Source organism: Microtus oregoni, unplaced genomic scaffold (genome assembly GCF_018167655.1).
Source record: "Microtus oregoni isolate MIOR12 unplaced genomic scaffold, Mior012 000183F_ref0000375, whole genome shotgun sequence".
Classification (NCBI taxonomy): domain Eukaryota; kingdom Metazoa; phylum Chordata; class Mammalia; order Rodentia; family Cricetidae; genus Microtus; species Microtus oregoni.
This window is the reverse complement of record NW_024544841.1, coordinates 426944-452311: the sequence shown is the minus strand read 5'-3', so window position 1 is coordinate 452311 and position 25368 is coordinate 426944. Positions and strand designations below refer to the sequence as shown.

At 52.7% G+C, this 25368-nt stretch overlaps 1 protein-coding gene across 1 annotated transcript; it reads right to left on the bottom strand.

The window, feature by feature from the left end:
• Positions 1 to 2891: 2891 nt before the first annotated feature.
• On the bottom strand, positions 2892 to 20126 carry Ggt1 (gamma-glutamyltransferase 1). The gene is made up of 14 exons (XM_041647526.1): positions 19840 to 20126; positions 15113 to 15256; positions 14451 to 14615; positions 12629 to 12759; positions 12410 to 12496; positions 9731 to 9923; positions 9292 to 9449; positions 8158 to 8307; positions 7516 to 7652; positions 4749 to 4936; positions 4390 to 4517; positions 4176 to 4288; positions 3970 to 4083; positions 2892 to 3168 (listed from the first exon to the last, which is right to left on the bottom strand). Exons 3-14 carry the CDS (start codon positions 14609 to 14611, stop codon positions 3022 to 3024), a joined length of 1707 nt encoding a protein of 568 aa, XP_041503460.1. The 5' UTR covers positions 14612 to 14615; positions 15113 to 15256; positions 19840 to 20126; the 3' UTR covers positions 2892 to 3021.
• Between the last annotated feature and the right edge of the window lie 5242 nt (positions 20127 to 25368).

The following is a 25368-nucleotide window of genomic DNA, read 5'->3' as shown; positions in this document are numbered from 1 at the left end:
CTGATGGGTTTATGGAGAGACAAACATCAGACAGACAGACAGACAAACAGACAGACCCTCCTCCAGTACTTGCTACAGAGGCAGATCTGGCCACAGGTCTGAACTTCCAGTTTTTAGCTCCTACAGCTTGGCCCTGGAGGCAGGCCAGGACAGGGAGTTTTCTTCTTGATGAGAAGGGCCAGCTGCTGCTGTTAACTCTTTCACTGCCAGTGGAGCCTGCGGCCTTTCTTGCCGGCACCACGGCCCCTGGGGGATCCTCATCCCACTGCCATTGAAATATGACACTTGCTACATCCAGAATGGCACCCAGAACTCTCAGCCCTTCTCTGGCTCCCACCTGCTCAGGGTCAGGGTGTCTCCTGCAGGGTGGAACTCCTTTGCTCAGCCCCATACCCCCAGGTGGTCCTACCTAAGCATCAGCTCAATCTAGGCACCCACATGGCATAGGGAGGGGCTGAAAGTGAACCAGGGCAGCCACTCAGGACCGTTTACCACAGCCTGGCACAGCCTCATCCATACATAGGCGTGTAAGGGGAGGAAGGGGGTGAGCAGATGGGCCACATGTGTAGCCCTTGGCACCCAGTGTCATTGCATCATCCACTCTAGGACATGGTGACCCAGAAATGCAAAGTTAGACTTCTCGGGGGTGAGTCTGTCCTGCCCGGGTACCCTCACTTCTTCTGCAGCTCAGAGCCCCACTGGCTGCTAGTCTGCCTCCCTGGGTACAGTGGTACTCAGAACTGGGCCTGTGCTGGTGAGCCTACTCCTCCTGCCGGTCTGGCTTGGGTCCTGTCTTTGCGTGACCTCAGGATGTTCAAGTGGGAGCAGCTGGAGGAGAGAGGCCTCAGCGAGGTGCTGCTCTCTTGAGCAGACTTAACAGGCTCACAGGGCAGAAGCGCTCAGGGCTGGACTTTCAGAGTTTCAGTATCTGCCATCTTTCCACTGAGCATGGTTCTCTCGCATCTTTGTACTCCCTGCTTGGTACCACCCAAAAATGAGGGCCAGAGAGAGAATGTCTACATCTACACAGGGCCTCCCATCCAGAGGCCCGGCTCAGCGTGGGCCAGCGACACCGTTTCCTGTAAGCCTGTTCCCACATCTGCCTAGAGGGAGAGACTAGTGTCTGTGGGAATCTTCCCTATCCCGACTGTCCCCCGCATGGCCATGTCATTGCTCACCAGGAGCCAGAGCACATTCCTGAGTGTGGGCCAGCCCACCCACTGGTCATGGTCCTCAAAGCTCTCGAGACAAAGCAATGAGGGACAAGCAGACTCAAGGGTAACTTATCTCCCCCACCCCCACCCTGCCCTGGTCAGACTTCTCCAAGAACTGGTATCATACTGAACTTGGGGGGAAGCCTGTTCTGGTGGCTCTGAAGGTCTCTACTCCAGAAGCGACGGGGAAATGGCAATGGGATGGAAAAGCTGCTCAAGTTCCCAAACCACAGAGAAGCTCTGGGCTAAACCACAGAGGTCTGGGAGAGTAAGGTACTCCTCTAGCACCCTGGGGGCATGAACCTCTCTAGCCAGTTCCATGGGGCACGGAACACTGTGACAAGCCACACCTCAACATGCTGGCCTAAGAAGCCTGCCTTCTCCCCTGCAAACACGGACGGAGGAGTGACTGCCACCCGTTCTGGCCCAGCTTCTGTCTTCCCCAGGGAACCCCAGAGACGGAGACTCCTAGGGCCCAGACATGGAGCATAACTACAGGACAAATTCCTGCTTTCCTGTGGACAGGTTGGAAGCTCCCAGGCCCTTCCTCCAGCCACTGGGCCCCTTCCCTCAGGAACCCCAACTTGTGCTCACTTCTAGGGGCAATATTTAGCTCCTCAGCTGTGAGTACCCCAATGGCCCACTTCTCTACACGTCTTCGAGGTCTCCTGACCTAGTGTTCACGGCCATGAGTTCTACAGACCTAGGGACATCGGAAGGGGCTGCCCTTTGGGCATGTGCTGGCTAGTTTTCCGTCAACTTGACACAAGCTAGAGTCTTCAGAGAGGGAGCCTCAACTGAGAAACCGACTCCATAAGATCAGGCTGCAGGCAAGCTTGCAGGCCATTATCCTAATTAGTGGATTGACGCAGGGGAGCCCAGCCCCTTGCTGGTGGGAACATCCTGGTGCAGAGGGTCCTGGGGTCTGTAAGAAAGCAGGCTGAGCAAGCCAGGAAGAGCAATAAGCAGCTCCCCTCCAGAGTCTCTGCATCAGCTCCTGCCTCCAGGTTCCTGCCCTGCTTGAGTTCTTGTCCTGACCTCCTTTGATGGTGAACTGCGGTGTAGAAGTGCAAGCCAAATAAACCCGTTCCTCCCTAAGTTGCTTTGGTTCTCAGGTTCATCACAGCAATAGTAGCCCTGACTAAGACAAGGAGGGACACCATGCCTAACAGTGCTCCTCCGGGCCCACCCACTTTGAGCAGTGTTTTCCTCATGGATCTGTGAGTTTCCGATAACTTGAGAACTGGGCCTCTTGCAAGACAAGCGTGGGTTTCACTCCGGGTCTGTGCTCAGGAAGTGACCTCAGCTATGGCCTTGGCCAAGCTGCCTTACTTCTGCTCCCTTTTGGTTTTACCTACAAAAGTGTTGGGCAACAAGAGCCCACACCTACCCTGGATGTGAAGCAGTCTCAAGGTTTCCACGCAGCTAAGGGGTTGCTTTATCCCAGTTAACGGCATGGTCGGGGCGCCCTCTAGTGGCTGCTACTGGGAAATGTTACTGCCTAGGACAATTTAGGATAAGGATCCCCAACTCCCAAACACACTGGGTTAAAGGTTAAAGGTTGAGGTAGTAGGTCTTAGGATTCTGCCTAATCATTCTCCCAGCCAGATGTCTCCATTTCATAACAAGACACTAAAGGCCAAGATACTGAAAGTCCACCCAGCAAGACTTCCCGGAGCTTGGCAGTTGGCCACATTTATTATGCTGCTGTCTCACTCAGGGGCAGCAGGTCTTCCAAAGTCCAACTCTTGTTCCTGATCAATATCTCGTTTCTGGATTGCAGGTAGGTCTTGCCTCTTCTGAGCTCTCAGTAGCCAGCTGGCTCCCCGCCCTTCCTGGAGTCTGAGGCAGCTGCCCAACCATTGGCTGTTCGGACGACGGCCTGGACCACGGCAATGAAGGTGGGCGTGACCTCCGTGTAGTGGTTCCGAGTCTTCAGGCCTTCAGTCACCGCCTGGGGGTGAGAGGGCAAAAAGAGTCTCAATAAGGCCATGGATGTGGCCGAAACTAGACCTGTATGGTCATGGGCCTCACAAGCCCAGTTAGTGCTACTTCCGGTCAAGTGACCAGGAAGAACTAGAGAGAGGCACCTGGGCTTCTAAGGTGCAGCACAATTACCTCTATCTCAGTCCAAAATGGTGATCCTTTGCTCCAGGAATCTCAGAATGAGGCTGAGAGCTGTCTCCTCTGTCTTATATTCCTCTCTAGGGCTGGGATTATAGGTGTGCACCACTACCACCTGACTTCTATGGCAAACTAGTGTGGCTACTGAGATTAAAGGTGTGTGCCACCACTGCCTGGTCTGTGAGGCTGACCAGTGGGGCTGTTGTACTTCAGGCAGGCTTTATTTATTAAAACACAAATAAAATATCACTACAGTAAGATCTCCTGGGACAAGCTGTTGGGCTGTCACTGAGCAAGGGCTCAAGACGACCCATGCTGAGGGCCTGGGGACCATATGCCTTGGACAGGGGATAGTAGCCACTCTGCTCTGGTGACTGAAAAGAGGCCAAGTCTCCAGTCAAGGATGTCCTTTAATCCCACACCATGATTCTGTTTCCTCGGCTCTTGGCCTACCTGGCCAATGTCCTTCTCTATTGTCATCGATCTACCTGATCAATGTCCTTCTCTATTGTCATCGATCTACCTGATCAATGTCCTTCTCTATTGTCATCAATCTACCTGATCAAAGTCCTTCTCTATTGTCATCGGCCCACCTGATCAGTGTCCTTCTCTATTGTCATGGTCGGCCTACCTGATCAATGTCCTTCTCTGTTGTTGTGGTGTTGGGCAAAAGCTGGTTGTGCAGCCGGGGCTCCTCTACGGCTCTCTTCGCGTCATAGCCAAACCACAGGTTGTTGATGATGGCCTGCAGGGAGAGGGCAGCCAAGAGGTCAGCACAGCCCCGGAACAAGGGCAGGGAGAGAGGGGGGCAGGAAGGGTTGGGCCCAAGGCATATACCAGTGCGGTGGATGTAGTGATCTGTGTGCCTCCTGAGGCGCCCACCACCATCTGCACCTTGCCGTCCTTATCCACGATGATTGACGGACACATGGATGAAAGTGGCTGCTTCCCTGTGGTCCATAGGAGGAGACGGAGAGGCTGGTCGGTTGCCAGTCAGGGCACCAGCCCCCTCCCAACTCAAGCCCTTAATCCCAGGATTCCCACCCTGCACCTGGCTTGATGAAGTTGGCTGGTGAGGGGGACACCCCGAACTGGTTGATGAATTGGGGTGAGCTGAAGTCATCCATCTCATCATTAAATAGGATACCGCTGACCCGAGAGAGGATCTTGGAGCCAAAACTGAAGATAGGGCCAGATCAGATAACAATAGACATACAACCCAGCCATTTCCCACCTGGTGCCCACCCACACCAGGCCAAGAGTACTCCCCTAGGGGGACAACCCCAGGCATGCTATCAAGGGGGAGCCTCTGTTTCCCAAAATGAAAGAGGGAGGCCCTGATAGGAAATAAAGATAGCCCCAACCCACTGCCAATGTCCCAGTACTGCCCAGCAGCCGCACAGCCCCTACTAGAGATTGATGGTGCTGGTGGCAGACACGGCGCTGCCATCCTCCGAAACCACGGACAGGTGAGCAGTGCCGCCATCGTCAGGAATGTAGAATTCGGGCTCATAGTACTCGGTTGGATGAGTGGTTCCATCAGAGATCCGGGCCCGAAGCTGAGACGCGTAGAACTCTGAGCTCATGTTGCGGATCACCTGCCGAGACCCCAGAGCTGGCCTGAGGAGGTTCGGAGGAAGGAGGGTGGAGGGAGTACATACAACAGGACTGTCCCAGCAAGCCTCCAGAAGCCCCAGCTGTGGATCTGACTGCAACTTACCTCTATGCTAAACCAGGACCTCCCCAGCACCAGGGACAGTACCTCCTAAATCCTGTCTGACACCCTCACCCTAACCTCCAGCTGATGTCTGCCCATTCCTCAAGCCTCTGGACTCTCGCCACGATCTATGGTCTGTGCAATTATGTATGGGACTTGTGCCACGTGCTCAGAGCTGAGGAATCAACAGGGAAGAGACTCACGGGTCTTGCCCCCCTAGCAGGCAGGGAGAATTCTGGAAATGAGAGGCCAGAAGACAGGGATGGAAGGGAGGAAACTGAAGGCATTTTGGTGCAAGTAGTACCTTAAAAGAGCCCAGAATGAAACCTAAAAGGTCAGTGCAAAGACCCTGGATAGCAAAGAATAATGGATGCAGGGTGTTGGCTAGCATGCACCCATTCTGAAGGTCTCATTGGTCTATAAAGAGTGACATTGGTCTTTGCTATAAGACACACAGAAGCTTGGGGTAGAGGAGTAAGCAGGTTGGGAAACATTTCCATAGGGTCCCTCTGGAGGCCATGGACAATGCTGTGGACAACCAGACTGAAGAGAAAGATACCACTGTGGGTGGGAGAAAAAGAATAGAGGATGTTCTTGAGTCTTTGACCTGGAGTTGCCGTTAGCTGGGAAATGCCAGAGGAGCAGATGCAGGGGTTAGGTAAGGACTTGCTTGCTTTGGGGCACACACCCAAGACACACTGGAGAACATGGCTTGGGGAGATGGGCCCATGAACAGTTTCATATGTGAAATTTACAGGCAAACAAGACACAAACACAGCATGGACACATGATGGCCAATGAAGCTTAGTGGCAAGAGAAGATGGGGAGGAAGAGGAAATGAAGGGGCCGCCAGGAAGAAAGGGACCCTTGGACCTGTAAGTTTTAGGCTAAAAGCCAATCAGGTCACTACCCTACAGCAGCCTTTGCCTGTCTCCCTTGCCTCTCAGCTATTGACAAATCCTCTATTAAGAGTCTGTCTGTACTTCTGTAACAGGCTCCCCAGGTATCCAGACTCTAGGAATAAGATGCTAAACCCCAGACTACATTCAGTTAAGGCTTCCCGGCAGCTTTCTCTAGCTCCACCTACTAGCCGACTCCAGGTCCCTGTCGCTATAGTGCAAGGCCAGACACCCTACCTGCCTGTGATTCTGTAACTCTAAGGCACTCCCCAGATCCCCAGGTTCCAGAATGGCAGGTGCCATTCTCACTCCTCCAGTGAAAATGTACAGAGCCCAGGCGGACCGACACTGGAACATCCTAGGGTTACCGGTCCATCTTAACTAACTGCACCCCGCCTTCACCTCCACCATGTCATCTAAGTTTTACACTAACAAGGCACTTTCCTCTCTTCCTCGCCACGCAAGATACCCTGTCCCCCTTCCCCCATAGCCCTAAAACATTCTTGTCTGGGCAATCTCAAACTTTCTCTTTTCTCTCCACACTCCACCACGCTCTCACTGGCATCAAATAAATCTTATGGCCTTGCGGGTCATGGTGGCATAAGCGTTGAATTCCAGCGCTCAGAAGGCAGAGGCAGGCAGATCTCTGAGCATTCGGGTTTGGACACAGCCACAAAATGGTCTTCCAACAAAAAAGTACCGTGGCAAAGTGTAAGGGGTGGTTGGATGAACACTGCACCCAAAAGGTACTGAGACCCTGGGGTGGGGGCCCCACTACCGGCAGATAATGTGAGTCATGTGACCTTGAGGTTGACTTCCCACTCTGTGAGTGAAGGAAGCCCTTGCTGCTCGTAGGAAGCGCACCCTGGACTGTGGCGTGGTTAACCCATTCAGGGGATGAGCGTGGGGATAGCAAACGAGGTGGAAAAGAGAAAGGAAAAGACTTCTATCCGAACGCTTGCAGTCAAGCAGGGGCTCCAGGAAAAGCATGCCAATGTGCACTGATGTTTTAGACCGGCTTGTCTGTGGGTACATTTTTACAAAAGGGAAGAAAGCGGGGGCTGGGCTTGGTGGCTCATGCCCTTAACCCCAGTACTAAGAGGCTGAGGTAACAGAGTTGCCTTGACCTTGAAGCCATTTTGATTACAGAGTGAGGCTCTCTGCCCTCCTAGTCTTAACATTCCCCATTATTCCTGAAGGATGCAACCTTTCCACCCATTCCTTGCTTCTGCATAGAGAGTTCTAGAATCTTCTAGGTCAAAGGCCCAAGCATGTGTGAAAGATCTGAGATAGGAACCTGGGTTCGGGTGGGGGGGGACTTGGAGAGGGGATAACAACACACCAATTATCCATTCTTAAGTCTGCTTTCCTCAGTTTACCCTGCACTATGAGCTCTACAAAATGGAGGTCAGGGTGTAGTGTAACAAGTCTACCCTGAAATCAGACTTAGTTGTATTAATGGGTTCAGAAAGCATGTACGAAGCTAGAGGTGGGGTGTCTTTCAGTGCTCACCCAGTACCCCTTTGGCAGGTCTCCCACCCACTGTGGGGTAACCCCTTACCTGAGACACATCGACAAACTTTGGGTCGCCAAGCAAGGTCCTCTTGGCATAGGCAAACCGAAAGGCCTCCACGATACGGTGGTAGGTCAGTGCCTTCTCTTCAGGGGTTGCCACGCTCTTCGGAGAGAAGTTGTATCCTGAGTGGTACCCAAGCACACATTGGCAGGCAGTTGGGGCCTGGAGGGGCTCGGGGGGGTTAATGCATCTCTGAGCTATGTTCCCTACACTTCGCCTTTGGAAAAGAAATATGCAGTAACCAACAGCAGTGGCCATTTGAGAAAGATGCGGCTAAGCCAAGGGCATACCAACATGGACGTGAGGGGAGCAGCTCAAGGGTCCAAAGGTTTCTGGAAGACCACTTAAACTAGCCAGAAACGCACTCTGGACAAGGCCTCTACCACCCTCTTCTTCTTCCTAAACATCTTTCCTCTTCCAGCTACTGTTGCCCCCTCCCACCCGCCATGCGGAGCCCTGCACTCCCAACACTGCCTCCAGGAGGCCACAGCCATGAGGCAGGGTGGACCCTCTACCAGTTCACTGATGGAAAGATACAGGGCAAAGAGACCCAGCAAGTACGGAGCACCAGCAGAGTGATCCTGGAGAGTGCGCCTGCCCCTTAGCGGGGCTAGAGACAGAGCTCACCTTTGAGGATGTTCAAGATGAGAACCAGCACCGGCCCACTGAGTGGGGCACTGGGCACATAGAGTGTCGAGTCTCCAAGGCTGATGCTTATTGGGTTCTCAATCAGCTCAGCACGGTAGTTATTCAGGTCCTCCACCGTCATGATGCCTCCTGCATGGGACAGCAGTTCAGTGGATGCATGGTGGCACTGTCCCATGGCTGGGGACAGTTCAGTGGATGTGGGGTGGCATTGTACCATGGCTGAGGACAGGACTGTACCATGTGGGACTTGGTTTACCACTGGGCAGAGTACAGGACGAAACCAAGAAATATGGTCAAGGGTACACCGTGGGGTTAGGGTTGTTTAAGAAGGGAGTTGGTCACCACTGAGTAGAATGGCAGGTTTGGACCATAGTGAGGAGATGGTCTATAACAACAGAAGGGACCATGGGGCCATTACACTGGTCGCCCTGACCATCCCTGGGAGCCCTGGACACTAATGGTGCGTCCACCTATGCCAGGCTCCACAACAGCCTCCTGATCGACTTTCTTCCGTCTCTACAGTCAGAGGGTCTTTCCCAAGTGTAGACTGCCTGCCCCTGTCCTCCTCCTTCTATGGGGCCCCTCCCTCACTAACTAAGGAGCAGATGAAAGAAAACGCCGGATTCTCTGAGGAACTGGTTCTAAGTAGGATTTGCGGAGGTAATGTCAACAGGTTCATTCCCGCACTTCGCGAAACAGGACAAAAAATAACACGGACAAGGCCACAGCCAAGCCCTCAGGCTGCCCCGCCCAATGCCCCGCTAAGACCCCTCCCGGAAATTCTTCCTCAGACCTTGTAACCCTCCTTGAGTCTTCCCCTTGGCCCACACTCTCTGCTTCACGGCCATTGCAGCTCATTTCTCACAGGTCCTCCTCCCAGAGCCTCAGTCTCAACCCCCTCCTCAGCCCTAAGGGCTACTATACCCTCTTCACACTCAAGTTTCCTATGCAGCCTGGCTGCTAGGGATGAGCCAGATGCTATGAATCCACACTGACCCTCCTCTGCCAAGTGCTCCCTGAGGGCGCAGAGGCCAACCTAGGCAGGAAGCACCTCAGAGCCTGGGCCCTACTCAGCGCTCCTGCCCCTGAAGTTCCTCACTCGAGGCCACTCACCAGCCTCCTGGATGTCCTTCACAATCTGAGCTGTGAGGCTCCCATTGTAGAAGGCCTGGGCACCTTCCTGGGCCAGGATCTCCAACGTATCTGCTAGCCTCGGCATCTTCACTATCTCTCCTTCCCGAAGCACCTTCCCTTGCCGGCAGAACACCTCGCTGGGGCAGAGAGGCCACGTGTAAGACAGCAGATGCAGAAAACTGGGCCCGTCAGACCTCACGCTGAGCCCGGGTGGGCTATTCTCTCACTTGGGGTTTCTAGGGTCCCATCTTGTTCGGGCCACAGTCAACACTGTGACTTCTGAACCAGGCTCTCAATGTGTCTTATACACATGCAGTGAGAAGTTTAACAACTTAACCCCACTGAACGACAGGCTCCTGAAAAGCAGAGCACACAGCTCCCCCAACCCCTCTCAGATTGGGCTACTTAGACTGCTCACCACAAGGCAGGTGTCTTCTCAATGATTTCCCGTTTGCTGGTCAGGGCCATTCCCAAGCCCTTACCCACAGGGAAGCCATGGCGGGCTAGCTCAATGCTTGGCTGGAAGAGGCGAGCCCAGGGCAGTCGCCCATGCCGTTGGTGTGCCAACTGGTAGCCACGGATTTCACCAGGAACTGCCACTGAAAGGCCACCTAGGAACCAGGGATGAAGGGATCAGAGTTTGAAAGACAGAGGGAGACAGAGACAGAGAGACAGACAGACAGAGAGACTGGTCACTCGGACCATAATCCCTACTATGAGGAGGCAGAGGCAGACAGCAACACAGAGAAACCCTGTCTCAAAAAAAAGAAAGGAAGAAAGAAAGAAAGAAAAAGAAAAGAAAAAATTCAAAAAGGAAAATGGGTCTGGAGAGATGGCTCAGGGGTGAAGAGTACTGCCTGCTCTTCCAAAGGTCCTGAGTTCAATTCCAGTAACCACATGGTGGCTCACAACTACCTGTAATGAGATCTGGTGCCCTATTCTGGCCTACAGGGATACATGCAGGCAGAACACTGTATACATAATAAATAAATCTTTAAAAATAAATAAGTTAATAAATAAATAAAAAAGGAAAATGAGCAAAGGGCCAGTGTGTAGTTACTCTGTGGTAGAGTGCCTATCTGGTTCTGGTTTGCTCCCCAGAACCACATTTTAAAAACCACCACCACCACCACCAGCAACAGCAGCAGTAGCAGTGCCAGCAGCCCCACCACCACCCGCAGCAGCACCAGCACCACCCGCAGCAGCCCCACCACCACCCGCAGCAGCCCCACCACCACCCGCAGCAGCCCCACCACCACCCGCAGCAGCCCCACCACCACCCGCAGCAGCACCGGCACCACCACCCCCAGCAGCATCCCAGGCACTTTTTCTGGCCCATTTAATGCTGGGCCTATAGCAGCTTGGAAGGGAAGGGGTTTGTTGCCAGGGCAGTGCTAGCGATCAAACCCAGGACCTCCTGAGCAAGGCTCCACCTCTGCGCTAACATCCCCATTCTAGGCAAAATGAAATTTAAGATCATAGCTGAGCTCCACAGGCAAGAAGTGTTGGCCAAACGCTTCTTACAGGGTACAGAATGGGAGCAGGTGGCTGCGCACTAAGGTCCGCTGCCCCAGATGAGTGGATGTGTCTTCCATATGGGAGATCCTGTATCAGGTCTATGGTTGTACACAAGACTTGGGAAAGCCGGACTCTCTGCCCTGTGTTCGGGTCTCCCAGCCACCTGGAACTTGTCCTGGCTATGAGTAACAATCGATCGTCTCTGATTTGCAGCCTGGCTTTAGGAACAGTACCCAGCACTGTAAGAGGTTTCCATTCGTTAAACAGCGAATTCTAAGCATCTATAAGCATTCTCATACCCAAGAGATTTCATTGCTATACATCCTGAGTTTCTCAAGAAATGTGAAGCCAAAGATAGTTGTGAGGGGAGGAATCCGAAGAGGCCACGCAGAGGGCATTGCCCAAGAACCTTCTTCCTGGGTGCCACACCTGCCCCCACTCCTCCACCTTCTTATTCTGAAATCTACTCCAGCCCTTCTGAGTAGTATCTCCAACACTGACTCCCGCTCACCTCCCTGAGAAGCTTGAGAAAGTCTCTTCCCCACTTAAAGCCTGGTTAGAAGAGAAAGACTCTGCCGGGTGCTGGTGGTGCACCAGGTGCACCTGCAGGAAAGGATAAGCATGGTGTCTTCTCTCCAGCCCCAGGGGTACAGGGAGGATACAAGAGCCTCCACAACAAAAACCACCTGGCAAGGGGGCAATCCCAGTGACCCCTGGGAAGCGTGAGTAATCTCTTAACATCCAGAAGCCCCCAAGAATGCTGAAAAGCACGGATGCCGGCATCCCTTATACGAAGTACCCTCCTGTGTATTTGATTGCCTGGCAATTACTCATAGTCGATAATGCCGTGGAAAGGCTATGTAACTAGCTGCCCACTTAACCAACTTAGGGGTGTTGATAAGGAATAAGCTCTGTATGTGTTCAATATAGAAGTAATTTTGTTGCTGGGTGGTGGTGGCGCACGCCTTTAATCCCAGCACTTGGGAGGCAGAGGCAGGCAGATCTCTGTGAATTCGAGACCAGCCTGGTCTACAAGAGCTAGGACAGATCTCCAGGACAGATTTCAAAGCTACAGAGAAACCCTGTCTCGGAAAGAAGAAGAAGAAGAAGAAGAAGAAGAAGAAGAAGAAGAAGAAGAAGAAGAAGAAGAAGAAGAAGAATTAATTGGGTTTTTACAAAGAGATTTGTGTGTGTGTGTGTGTGTGTGTGTGTGTGTGTGTTTGTGTGAATACTTGGCCTGAATGTACCATGGCCTGGTGCAGGGGATCAAGAAAGTGCATCAGATTCCCCTGGACTGAAGTTTACATCCGGTGCGAGCCACCATGTGGGTACCAGGAATCAAACCCGGGTCCTCTGTGACACCAATGGTCCGCTGTGATTATCCTCTCCATGTGTACACACACAGGTGGCCCGGTGTAGAACGGAGAAGAAATGAAAGAACCTACCCCTACCCTCACGATGGTGACTAACCATTCATTATAGGAGGGTGTCACGGGTACCAGAGCTGTCCCCAGGCCTCAGACAGGTGCGTGTGCCCTGTGATTGCATACCCACACCTGTGGCCCGTACGATGGCTTACCTTCTTCAGAGTCTTTCGAGCTGTTGAACATGTTAGTGGTGGCCAGCCTGGGAGCCACCTCACGGGCATTGATAACTTCAGCTTTCCCTATAAGAAGAAAGACATCGCCAGGCTGGGTTATCCCCAACTCCTCCTGTCAAGGGAGCCCAGTGGTCCCAAGTCACTGTGTCTTAAGAGGGATGGACTGAGTCACCCACCCTTCTCACCCTGGATACTCACGTGTGGTGCTGTTGTAGATGGTAAAGAACAGGCCGCCCCCGATGCCCATACTGTGGGCATTGATGAGCCCCATACACAGCAGGCTCGCGATGGCTGAGTCCACCACGGAGCCACCCTCCTGGAGTATGTCCCTACGGGCGGCACATAGGAAGGTGAGAGTCTGAGGGCTTCCCAATCTTTCAGGACCACCCTGCCACCCTCCCTGGTCACCCTGCCCAAAGGATGACCAAAGAAGAACGAGCCTACACTAGGTCCTTCTGTTTTGAGACAGGATCTCACAATGCGTCACACTCACTATACAAGCCCAAGCTGGCCTCAAACCTCAGCCTCCCGAGGGAGCCGAGCCGCCGAGTTTAGCTAGCCCAATTTTTTTGGCTTCCTTGCTTGTTTGCCTATTTTAATTTTTACTGGGACAGGGTTTCATTCTAAGGGCTGAGATGACAGGTGAAATTTTTGGCTTCTGGGTTTTTGAGACAGGGTTTCTCTGTGTAACAGCTCTGGTTGTCCTGGAACTCACTCTGTAGACCAGGCTGGCCTCGAACTCACAGAGATCCACCTGCCTCTGCCTCCTGAGTGCTGGGATTAAAGGCATACGCCACCACCACCCAGTGGCTTTTTTTCCCAAGATTTGTTTTATCTTAGAAAGAGAGAGGGTGGGGGAATGCAGGTACCCACAGAGGTCAGAGGAGGCCATCAGATCCCTTGGACTGAAGTTGCAGGCAGCTGTGAGCTGCTTGATACGGGCGTAGGGGAACTGGAGGCCGGCTCTTTGAAAGAGCAGCACACACTCTGAATCATTGATCCACCTCTCTAGCTCCAAAGTTGGTTTTTTTGTTTTGTTTTGTTTTTTTTGAGAGACAGGCTCTCACTATGTAGCTCCAGAACTCACTATGTAAACCAGGCTGGCCTCAAACTTGCAGAGATCCCCACCCGCCTCTGCCTCCCGAGATTTAATCCTCCCAGGATTAAAGGCGTGTGCTACCATGCCTAGCAAAGATTTTGGTTTTTGAAGATGTAGGGTTTTTTTCCAAGCAAACAAATATACATGACTTAATTGAAAAAATAGGCTATTTTTATTAATAACATGTTTTTTTTCTGGTTATGTCTCTAAATGAGAACCTTTACATATAATGAGATAAAAGTCTAAAATGGCAGGAGGCTAGAGAGATGGTTTGGTGACTGCTCTTCCAGAGGACCTGGGTTCAATTCTCAACCCCGAGGCCGCACATCTCGGCTCACAGTTGTCTGTACCCCAGTTCCAGGGGATCCAATGCCCTCTTCTGACCTCCAAGGGCACCAGGCATGGAAGGGGTGCATAAGCATACACTCAGGCAAAACACTTCTACACATCAGTATTTTTTTTTTTTAAGTTTTTCGAGACAGGGTTTCTCTGTGGTTTTGGAGCCTGTCCTGGAACTAGCTCTTGTAGACCAGGCTGGTCTCGAACTCACAAAGATCCGCCTGCCTCTGCCTCCCGAGAGCTGGGATTAAAGGCGTGCGCCACCACCGCCTGGCCACATCAGTATTTTTAATTAAAAAAAAAAAACAATCTAAAAACAGGAATGGAATGGCAGCATTTTTCGGAGACAAAACTGAGAAGAGGGGCCCAAGTTGGCTGTGGGAAAAGTAATAGCCTGCCTCAGAGCCACCGTCCCTTTTCCCCTAGACAGAGGCTACCAAGAGAGTCCAAGGAAAGGGTGGGCAGCTCCCTGTCCATCGAACACTCTTTGCCCAGTTCTGGATGGGGAACCCGAGTCTTGTCCAAGCTCACTAGCCACCGTCTTCCAGGGCGCCTCGCCCTAGAGCCGGCAGACCTACTTACCGTCCAATCTCTGAGCAGCGCTTGGCGTCTGTGGCCACCGCTGCCCTGGAGTACACATGGTCGGGCTTCCTAGATGTGTAGGGCAGCCAGATGCAGAGGGCAATGATGACAAATACCAGAACCACGGCCACCAGGCCCAGCACCACGAACCGATTCTTCATGGCTCTGTTGCCCAGGGAGAAGTAGTAGGGTCAGGTACAGTGCCTTGGGAAGTCCCAGACCATCCCCCACAGGGCACAGTCTGAAGTCAAACCTCAGGGACACAGTCCTGTGCCTCCTTTTAGCCTTCTAGAACACGCATGGGCTGTCCAGCCCTCAGACCTTTGGCCAGGCCATTCCTTCTGCCGGGAGCTCTGGATCCCACCTCTGCTATTGCAAATCCTGTTTATCTTCAGAGCTCATTCCTGTATGGACCTCATTCCCAGCACAGACCCTCCCAAGGAGACCCTTCAGACTCCACAGGCCTTGGATAACTGCCTACAGAAGCCAAGATGCTACTGCCCTGAGATAAACTCCAAAAAGGAGAGGATACGCCCCATTCCTTCTGGGTCCCCTACCCTAGCTGAGAGCCTGGCCCTGTCCACGGACCCCTAGAGTGGCCTTCCAAGGAGACCCAACAGTGCCCTGAAGTAAGTAGACTAGCTCCACAGGTCAGGACTCACCGTCCAGTAGGAGCTCCACACCTTCCCTGGGGAGGTGGCTCCTGAAAAACAGCTGTGTAGACAGGCAAGCACTCCCCAGCACACTGCAGAAAACTAGGGTCAGTCTTCCCCGAGTCTGCTGCAGCAGGCCACCTCCTTGGACTCCTGAAAGTCACAAAGTTATACCTGAAATGGGCCCTGCACTTCCTGGAGTGCCCGATGTGATGATCTCCTTCTGCCTCTAGCTGGTTCTCTGCCTCCCATTGAACTCTGGAGCCAAAGAGACCGCCAGCCACTTGTGTGTACGCATGACTTCGCTCAAGCGCTACCCCGGGAAAGGGTCACGGAACAGGGCAGGGAGGTGCCTGGGCATTCATGTGTAAGCCCAGGATTTGGAAGTAAGAGCGGCACGTGAACAAAGGGATCCAAGGGTCCAGGCCCTTCCTGAGGCCGGAGCTGGTATTCACCTGCTGTGGGGCTCCTTTGTAGGGCGCGATCCTCACTCCCTCAATCGCAGGGGTGTTTTGGAATGAGAACGCGTGTGGACTGTTAAACAGCGTAATGGCTAACACCTGTAACGCTAGCGCTCTGGAAGCGGAGGCGGCAGAATTGTCGGGGATTTGAGCCCAGCATAGGTTACCTAGTGAGTTTGAGGCTAGCCTGTGCTACAGCATGAGATACTATCTCCGGAAAAGAGGGGGGTGTTGGGAGAGGGCTGGAGGGATGGCTCAGTGATTAAGAGCACTCACTGGCTCCTCTTCCAGAAAACCTGGGTTCCATTCCCAGCTACCACATGGCAGTTCACTCTGATGCCCTCTTTAGGTCTCTGTGGGTACCAGGCATGCTGATAGTACATAGACAAACACGCAAGCAAAACACTCACGCGCAGAAAACAAAGTAAAAAAATCTTAAAAAAAAAAAATTGGTTCCTAGCTATTTCCCCTGGGGATTTCCTTCCAGACACACAGAGAAAGAAAGTCCCAGCCTTACTCTGAGGCTGGGGGGAGGAAGGTAACCCCACAAGAAGAAGAAATGCACTGACAAAGTACGGGGTGCCCTTCTCCCAGACTCCATTTCCTCCAAAGGGTGGCATCTACCAGAGAGCCTTTTCATGAAGTCCTGGGTTACCTCCCACTCTCTGGATCTGGATCTCTCTCTCTCTCTCTCTCTCTCTCTCTCTCTCATTATTCTGTCCCCCTTTTTTTTTTTAGTCCCCGAGTTCAGAATCAGACAGGGTATCCCGTGGTCTAGGGATGGCGTTCTTGCCCCGTACCCAAACCTGAGAAGAAAAATTACCAACTCCATAATAGGAGAGCTCCTGCCCTCCTCCCCCATTTCGCCCCCCCCCCCAACACACACTTGGAGGGTTGAGTGGCGGGTGGTGTAACAGGATTTGATGCCTCATTTTATGTGGGAAAGCAGATTTGCAACTCTTGAGGCAGAGGGGAGAACTGAGCCCTGGGCAGAGGGGATGCCATCCTAAGTCCCCAGTACCATCCCGTGTAGCTCTCCCTGCCTGAATCCAGGCATGGATCTAACCTGAGGTCACAATCTCATTCCTATAATTCCTCTGGCCAGCTTGGTCCTCCAGAGGCAGCTGGAGGGTTCCTCGTATCCATCGTGGCAACCAGGCCCTGTTCCTGTTGTTCAAGGGACAGTCTAAGCCCTTCTCTAGACCTGCAAGCTTTCTGGGTACATACCCTGAGCCCTGGGGTGAGCCTAGGTCAGGGTTGAGGATTCTTGGTGAGAAAGCCACATTGGGGGTTTCAAGGGGTCTTAGGAGCCAGACCAGCAATACATGGCATCATTCATGACTGGCACAGAACACTCCCATCCACGCAGTAGGGTAGGGAACGGCCATGACCAGTGCTCCACTCTGTGCCCTCATGCCGCTCTGATCTAACTGGGGCATCTCGGGCTTCGTTTCTCCCAGGTTTGGAGCTATAAACTAAAAGGAGTTTCAGTGACTACATTATTACATGCTTCACCCTTCTGTGTCCACCCACCCATGCCTCTGTCCACTGAACAGCCCTAGAAGGGCACCTGGCAGGATTCCCTCTTCCAAAGAGTCTGGGGAAGGAAGTGGGCAGCCTTGACCCCTGACCCCGTCCCTTCCTCCTGGGACAGTGTGACAGGGAAGGCTGGCCCTTCCTGTAAACAGATGTCCCAGTCCAAGCGGAAGACACCCTGCTGGAAGCCTGGGCTTTCATTTCCCACCCCTCCACCCCAAGTTTTCTCAAAGATCCATTAAAGGAATGTGGAAGGCCAGAAGCCCCGGCTCTACTCAAACCAGTGTTGGGAGGGAAACTGAGGCACTGCTCCTCAAACCCAGAACCCTCCCTCTCTGTAACTCTGATGGATTTCCCAGAGGCCCTGGAGGCAATGGGGACCCAAGAGAGAGACCCTCCTTCCTCAGATGATGGTTCTGGGATGGGGAGGAAGAGGTAAAAGGATCCACCCAGGACGTCTTGGCCATAGAACTGACTGCTCCCCCTCCCCCAGAAGCAGCCAGAGCCAAGCCTGTCAGCCTTGCAGAACAGCTCAGTGCCCCAACCCGGACTTGATATCAGGATCTGAGGTTGGACATCTCCTCAGGGCAAAGGTAGGAAAGGATCACTAGTATTCCAGGACCCGTGCGCTTACCTAATCCCAAGGGACCAGAGGTCAGCTAAGGGATGCCCAGCATCCCAGAAGGGCAGCTGGAGGCTTCTGAGTGGGGTGTGGAGTAGGGAGTTCTCTGTAAGAGGTCCAGCCAAGCCGGGAGAATGGTCAGTATTGACAGCAAGGCAGCGAGGAGGCGCAGCCTAGGCTTGTCACCAGGTGACTAAAGGTCACACATCCCCAGGAGGACCCTGGGCGGGGAAGTGGGACGTGCTAAGAGCCTGGGAAAGGGGCTCCCCTTTCTCGGATTTGGTCCCCTCCAAAGGGCAGAGGCCACCAGTGAGCCCTTCCAGAAAGCCCACCAAGACCCTCTGTGACTGTAGAGACAGACACAATGTCCTTGAAATGTTCCCGAGGCAGTGGAATAGGGGTGCCCCCTGGCACTAGACCATAGCCCAGATCTAAGAGGTCTTGGTGTACTTTACTGGTCAGTGACAGAGGTGTGTTCCTGGAACAGAGCCTAAGGCCTCAGCGTCCAGACCGGTTCAGCTACCAATCAAGGAACATTAGCTCTACAGGCTCAATCAGTGACAGGAGCAACCTAGAAAGACAAGACCCAGAGAAGACCCGACCTGTTCTAAAGTCACACAACCCAGAGGGCAATCCTGCCACTGATTCCTGCCCCAAATTGCTGCACGTCCCTGACAAGCTCACCAATGAAGTTCCAACTAGACCCAGTTGTAGGTCTGCCTCAGGGGCATCCTAATCCCTCCTGGGATCCTAATCCCTTCCCCATTGGCCAAGAGGAACAATTCCCTGACTCCGGCACTCAGTGTGTTAGATTCCCTGTATCCATTAGTATACACACCTCACAAGCCCAGAGATGCTGATTGCTGCCATGCTGCCGGTGCGACCCCTCCAGACACCCCACACATCACACACATGCATCCTGTACACATACATACCACACACATGTACACACATGCACACACACTAATACACACACACACACCTACTGCACACACATATACATCACACACACCAGCACACACACACATACACACACACATCACACATACACCCCGAGCTGAATCTAGGCCAACTAAAGCAGATTCCCAAGATACAGCAGAGAAGTAGGTTCAAGAAAGACAGACGGACAGCCAGACCGGAACGTCTCTGCTAATCTTGCTGGTCCACTGGAGTGTGTGGGCTGCTATGAAGTCTCAAGGCCACAGGAGTCAAACATACCCACCCACAAGAAATGAAGTTTAATAGCAGCGCATGCCTTTAACCTCAGCACGGGGTGGGGTGAGGGGGCGCAGAGTCAGACTGGTCTTTGTGAGTTCATGGTCAGCCAGAGCTATGTAGGGAGACATCTCAAAAAGAAAGAAAGAAAACAAAAGAAAAGAAACCGAAGTTTAGCCGAAAGCAGTTTGCCTGGGAGGTCTGCAGATCACACATGGGCCAGGACACCCCATTCCACTCTGTATGTTTATAAGGACATCTGGGTACAAGAACACAGATCTCTTTGGCCTCCCAGACCTGTCTGTACTCTGGCAGGACACTTACTTCTCCCAAATCTAAAGTTAGGATCTGCCTGAAATTTGCTGCCCAAACTGGTGTGGACAGCATAGGATCAGAAAACACACTTACAATCCCCTTACACACACATCTATACCCCCTTACACACATGCCTATATCCCATTACACACACCTATACCCTTTACACACACACACACACCTATACTCTTCCAATGACTTGAAAAGTACTGCTTGCTGGGAACCTGATGAAAGAGCTTAAAACACCTAGGCACAGACCTAGAGGTGACAGAGTAAATAATTCATTGCACAACAGTCCCTGCCCCACCCCCAGCCCAAACCCAGAGAGGGGCAGGCAAGACTGGAGGGCCCTGTGCCTGTGGAAGGCTGACCATCATTCCTGCCCGGACTGTCAGCCCTTCCTGGGTCTCAGTTTCTTCACTCTTAATCCCAAATTCGCTTCCGGGGCCCAAAGTCTTCTTCTGAAGAGTCTGCGACCCCACCCTGAAACCCTTAACAACCACCCTACACTTGCAGAGGAAAGAGAGGAAAGCCTGGGCAGGCCCCCTCAAGCCCGACTGTCAGGTAAGAAATAGGGCTCTGCCTACCTGTGTGAACCCACAGGGACCAGGGCACAGAAGCCTGCTGCCCCGTTATCCAGAAGTGTGGTACACGCCTGCTGCGCAGGTGGCTACAGGGAGGTTCTGAGAGGATCACCAGAGCCCCCAGAGTGGCCTGGTAGAGCCAGGGGACAGAACCAAGTCTTCATACATTCTTGGGGGGTCCCCAAGACTATTTTGCCCCACCTACGGTGTCCAGCAGCTCAGAGAGGGTGAGGAGGGCTTTGTGGGGGTCACACAGCAGCTGTGGCACAGCCAGACATGTGGTGCATTCAGTCCTGGTTCCACACGGTCCCACAGCAGCGGAAGACTAAGTCCCCATCCCCAGCTGTGACCCAGCTCCTCCCTTCCCTCCCCCAGCCAGCCTGGGTTGGGAGGAGGTTTTAAAGGTACAGGAGCTACTCCAGGTAGAGAGAGGGTTGGCTCCAAATCCAATCCCTGAGGCCATGTGACCTGAAAGGGCTGTGGACAGCTCAGAGCCTGGGAGGCTCCCAAGGAGAAATCTGAGCCCAAAGGGACAAGTAGACCTTAAAGAAGAGAAGGGACAGCTATGGCTTCTGTGTTCAAGTAGGGGTCACATAGAGCTGGGGTACAGCCAGATGCCCTAACCTAGTAGAAGTTATGACTGAAGTCCTCTGAGGCCCCACCAGATCTAAGGAGTCTTACCAGGAGGAGGCTGGCCCTCTGGACCATCTGGGCCCCCGAGCGGGGGAGGGGCTGCTACTCCAAATATTTTGATTAACTGGATTGGAGGAAGTCTCACCACCCAAGAGTCTTTCCTAATCCCTCAGTTTTCTGGGTAAAGGAAATGGGGGTAGGGCACTTGGCAGGGGAAGTGGGGGAAGGTCCATTTAAGCCCTCATAATCTCTTATTGAATGAGATGGGGTTTGTTTCCAACAGAAGGGGAAATCCCAAACCTCTAGGCCCTGGGATCTCACAGTCTATAGCCTGTCCAATTTTCTTCCATTTACCCTCATTCAGTCAACTCCTTCCCCCGCCAGCTACTCCCCGTCTCTCTGAAGTCTTCTTCTAAGAGGCCCCCAACCTGCTTGGGAATAACCCTGTGCTCTCTGGATCTACACAGTGGCTCTGTAGATAATGGTGCTCCCGCTGAGCCTGACGGTGGGAGAGAACAGGAGACAATGGAAGTCCCGTAGTCCCGTGGTCCCATGGCAAAGGAGAGAAGGGACTTCTGAAAGCTGTCCTCCAGTCTTCACAAGCACTCTGTAGCACAAATATGTATACCACACACACACATACACACACACTAAATTGATTAATGTTGGGGCTGAAAAGACGGCTCATCTTAAGAGCACTGACTACCCTTTCTTCTGAGGACCCAAGTTCAATTCCCAGCACTAACATGGTGGCTCACAACCATCTCTAACTCCAGTTCCAGGGAACTCTGACGCCCTCTTTGACTTCCTTGGGCACTTACACGTATGTGGTACATAGACAAACACGTGGGCAAAATACATACACACATAAAAAATAAAATAAAATTTAGAATATTTTATTATTACTTATGTATACATGTGTATGTCTGTGTATGAGAAAGTCAGAGGGGTGTCAGGTCCCCTGAAGCTGGAGTTACAGGCGGTGTGAGCTGCCTGTTGTGGGTGTTGGGAATTGAATTTGAATCCTTAGCAAGAACAGTATGTGCTCTTAACCACTGAGATGTCTCTCTAGCTCCAAAACAATAAAATAAATTTAAAAGGTTTTAAAGCAAGCAAGCAAACAAACAGATAGTTCCATGGTTAAGGCAGAGGCTGCTCTTCCAGAGGACCCAGGTTTGATTCCCATCACCCACATGGTGACCCCATAACTGTAACTCTAGTTCCAGGGGATCTGACTCTCTCTCTATTCTGGTCTCTAGGAGCACCAGGCACACAAGCCGTCCGCAGGCATACATGCAAGCAAAGCACCATACACAGGAAATAAAATTAAAAAACAAACCAAACAGTGCTTTCAGCCAGGTAGGGAGGCCGGGGCCTCGGAGGGTCGGACACTAGGACGGAAGCCCCAGAAAAGGATCAGGGTTAGGTTTGAGACTGGATTGACGCTGGAGGAAACCCACCCACGAGTCTGGAGGCGGACTTAGAGTCTTCCTGCAAAGGCTCCGTGGATGGTGTGGAGACTCTTGACCTCCCGTACCCCCATACTGAACTCTAAGGTGTCAGGGCCGGAAAGAGGAGCAGCCAAGCCTACAAGCCTAGACCTTGGAAGCCAGGCCAGTCTGGACTTTGAGAGCCCTGGGAGGTTGGTGAATATATCACCATGCTGGGTAACCCATTAACCCCGGCTTGCTCATTAAGACCCTTGTGGGTGCCTCTTACTCCTTGGCTAGTTCTAGGGAACTAACCGGGCAGAGGGCAGCCATGAGAAGGGAGTGTTGGTGGGGACACGGGTGAGGGCTCGCTGACCTGTGCTCTTGGTGTACTGATCCCGGCAGGAGGTTTTGCACGCCAGGGTAGCCTGCGGGTGTCACGCCACCATCCCCGTGCCTTTCATCCTAAAATTATTCCTTCTGTGCTGGTACCATCAGTCCATGCCTCAGGGGCCTTGGCCAGACTGGAGACTTCGGAACACAGGTAGGGGGAGACTCAGGAGTTACTCCAGTTCCCCTGGCCAGTCTCCATTTACACTCTCAAGAGAATATTCTAGAGAATTGGGTTCAAAGTGCCCCCCCCCCCAGCCAACGTACATCCTGTTTCAAAAGGGTCATCTTCTCCTACACCATCTGAGAAAACCAAGTAAGCTAACTTGTGTTGTCAGTACAGGAAACCAAATGTTTCAGTTCAGTGGGCTGGGGAGGGGTTCTGCCCACGGCCACTCAGCAGTACAGAAACCTATCAAGGAAAGGCTGTGCCAACCACTTCCTGAAACTGGCATCTCACTGTGGCCTCCAACCACGCCCTATGTCACTGTTAGGTCCAGAAGGCTGACCACACCTGAATGCCAGGAAGCTCTGGGCAGGTAGTGAGCCCCCAGTGGGTAAGGGTTATTACAGCTGAGGTCAATAGTCTAAGCAGCAGACTCAGTGTGAGTAAGCAAAATGGGTGGATCCAGATGTAAGCAGCACTTCCCCACGCTCTAGAACTCCTGAGACAGGACTGCCCTCCGCGCCCGGGAAGCCGAGAACCAGGATACCATCTGGGACATTTTATGCCCCCACTTAGTAAACTGATGGAATGAAACTGGCTTCAGACTTCAACCATCGTAACAATTTGATCAACTTTAGAATCATCACAGAATCTGAAAGTCTGACTTTCCAGCACCCTAGAAATGTCAGCTTGCACATCCGCCCCGCTGGGGAGCTCATCGTCTCCGAGAGTGGTTGGCGAGTTCTCTCCAGAGTCAAGTCCTAGCTTGTCTCTTGTGATTCCTTCTACAGGCTACAAGAGTCAGCTCATTCTAGATGGGTCTGGTTGCAAACCCTTCTTATCATCTGAGGCCACAGATCAGAGAGGCAGGGGGACACCCGTGCCCTGTGGCGACCTGGCTACAACCTCTCAGAACCACACAGACCACAATGGCTGGATCAAGGAGTCCTCAAATGGGGTCCTGTCATCCCACGGGTTGGTACCACTCGGCACTCACCTTTGATGTGAGCGGAACCTGAGCCAAGTGTGTGGTTCTCCAGAACCGTCGGCTTAACGCCGGGGAGCATTCAGCAGCAGTACCGGCCTGGCACTTGGTAGGACAAGTCCAACTCCAAATTCCAAGGGTAGAACCACAGAGACATGGGTCCTCAAGTCTCCCTGATTCAAACCTGACCTCACTGGGAGCTGGTATGGGGACCTGGGAAGCCTTTCCCTTTCTGGCTTCAGTTTCCCCTCCAGAGAGGATAAGAAACTAGAAGAGTCAATGAGACAGACAGACTTCAGGAGACTCGGGAGCTCTCCCAAGCCTCAGTGTTGACTGGCTGCGGTACTCAGATCTGAAGTCGCTTCTGTTCTGCCTGATGAACAGTTCAGAAGCAAGGCACAGAGTGCCCCCTAGGGTTGTCCCACCCCCCTTCTCAGGTGGCATTTATTGTATAACCTGGTAATTTTCTGTGGTGTCTGGAATCTCCAAGGAGTTGGGAGAGAAGCCCTGTCCTATCCAGGTCCTGGCCCTCCCATCCCATGCTATAGTCTGCCAGAAAACCAACTCACTTCTGTCCCACCGTCTCCTGGACCACAAGCCAAGCACTCCTGTTCACCCACCAATTCCCTGTGACTTTTTTGGTACCCAAACTGCCCCACATTTTCCATACAGACCATGCTCAGCTTACCCAGATTCCCAGAGCTCCCTTCCTGGGCGGCAGTTCCTCTGCCTCTCTTACCTCTTGGATGCTGAGCTATTATTATATTATTCCTACAGAATCCAAGTCGGAGCCGCTGGCTGGGTCAGATGCCCAAGGTCAACATGCCTAAACCTGAGCAAGCAACTGCCCTCCTCAGACCTCTACCAGCCACAAAAGCCAGAGTCCAGCCCCTCAGAGGCCTTCACTGGTCCCTTCCAATTGGAGCTATCTGTGACCTCCTCCAAGCCACACCTAATACCCTCCCCCACCCTCCCCTATGGGCCACTCCTATCACCTGGTGACACCCAGTCATAGGTTATAATGTTGCTGTCTCTCTAATGGAACTCCAGGGCTGTTCAACATGTAAATTAGAACTTTCCTCTCCCACTGGAAAACCCTTCAAAGGCCCCCTCTGCCCTGCAGAGAGATTCCTGCTTTGTTCGTGCCTGCCCTGCCTTCTCTCTGCACTCAATGCTCCTGCCAGGCCATTTTACAGGCTGCTACCTTGGCCCATTCTTCCGGCATAGCCCCTATCTCAACACTACCTTCCTCCATCTTTATTTGTGCTCAGCTCTGTGGGCAAGCTGCCACTCCTGCTTCCTGTGCCATAGTCTGGGCAGCATTCACAGCCCCCAGCCATCGCTCCGGAAGAGATTGACGCTAGCTGAGGGGTGCATGGGTGGGCTCCTTGGAAAGCCGTCAAGAGGCGCTAGCTAGGTGTGGCTCAAAGGTAGAAGGATGGCCAAGCATGCAAAAGACCCTGGGATCAGCACCAAAAGAAGAAAGACTGCTACACAGGATTAGTTGCTTAGAAAAGAAAAGCACACTTACGCAGTGCTGCGCCATGCGGGCTCCTTTTACTCATGTCTCTAATCTTAAAATGCCTTTGTCATTTCACAGACAAGGAAACTGGGGTTTGTGGAGGTTTCTGTGGCGTGTTCTTTTCCCCGCCACCAAGTTCATCCCCACCAGGGAGCTCAGGGTATGCCCTTATTTAGAAACAGAGTCTTCACAAGGTAATTGGTTAAGATGAGATCATACTAGATTCAGGTAGGCCCTAAATGCAGTAATTAGTGGTCTTACAAAGATGGCCGTTCGAGCAGCTGCACAGGGAAGAGAGCCCTGTTTAGATGGAAGCTGAGGTCGGACAAGAACAAGCCACACAGCCACAAGGACTGCCAGACAGCTCAGGAGAGGAGGCAAAGAGGGATCTGGCCCCATAGTCTTC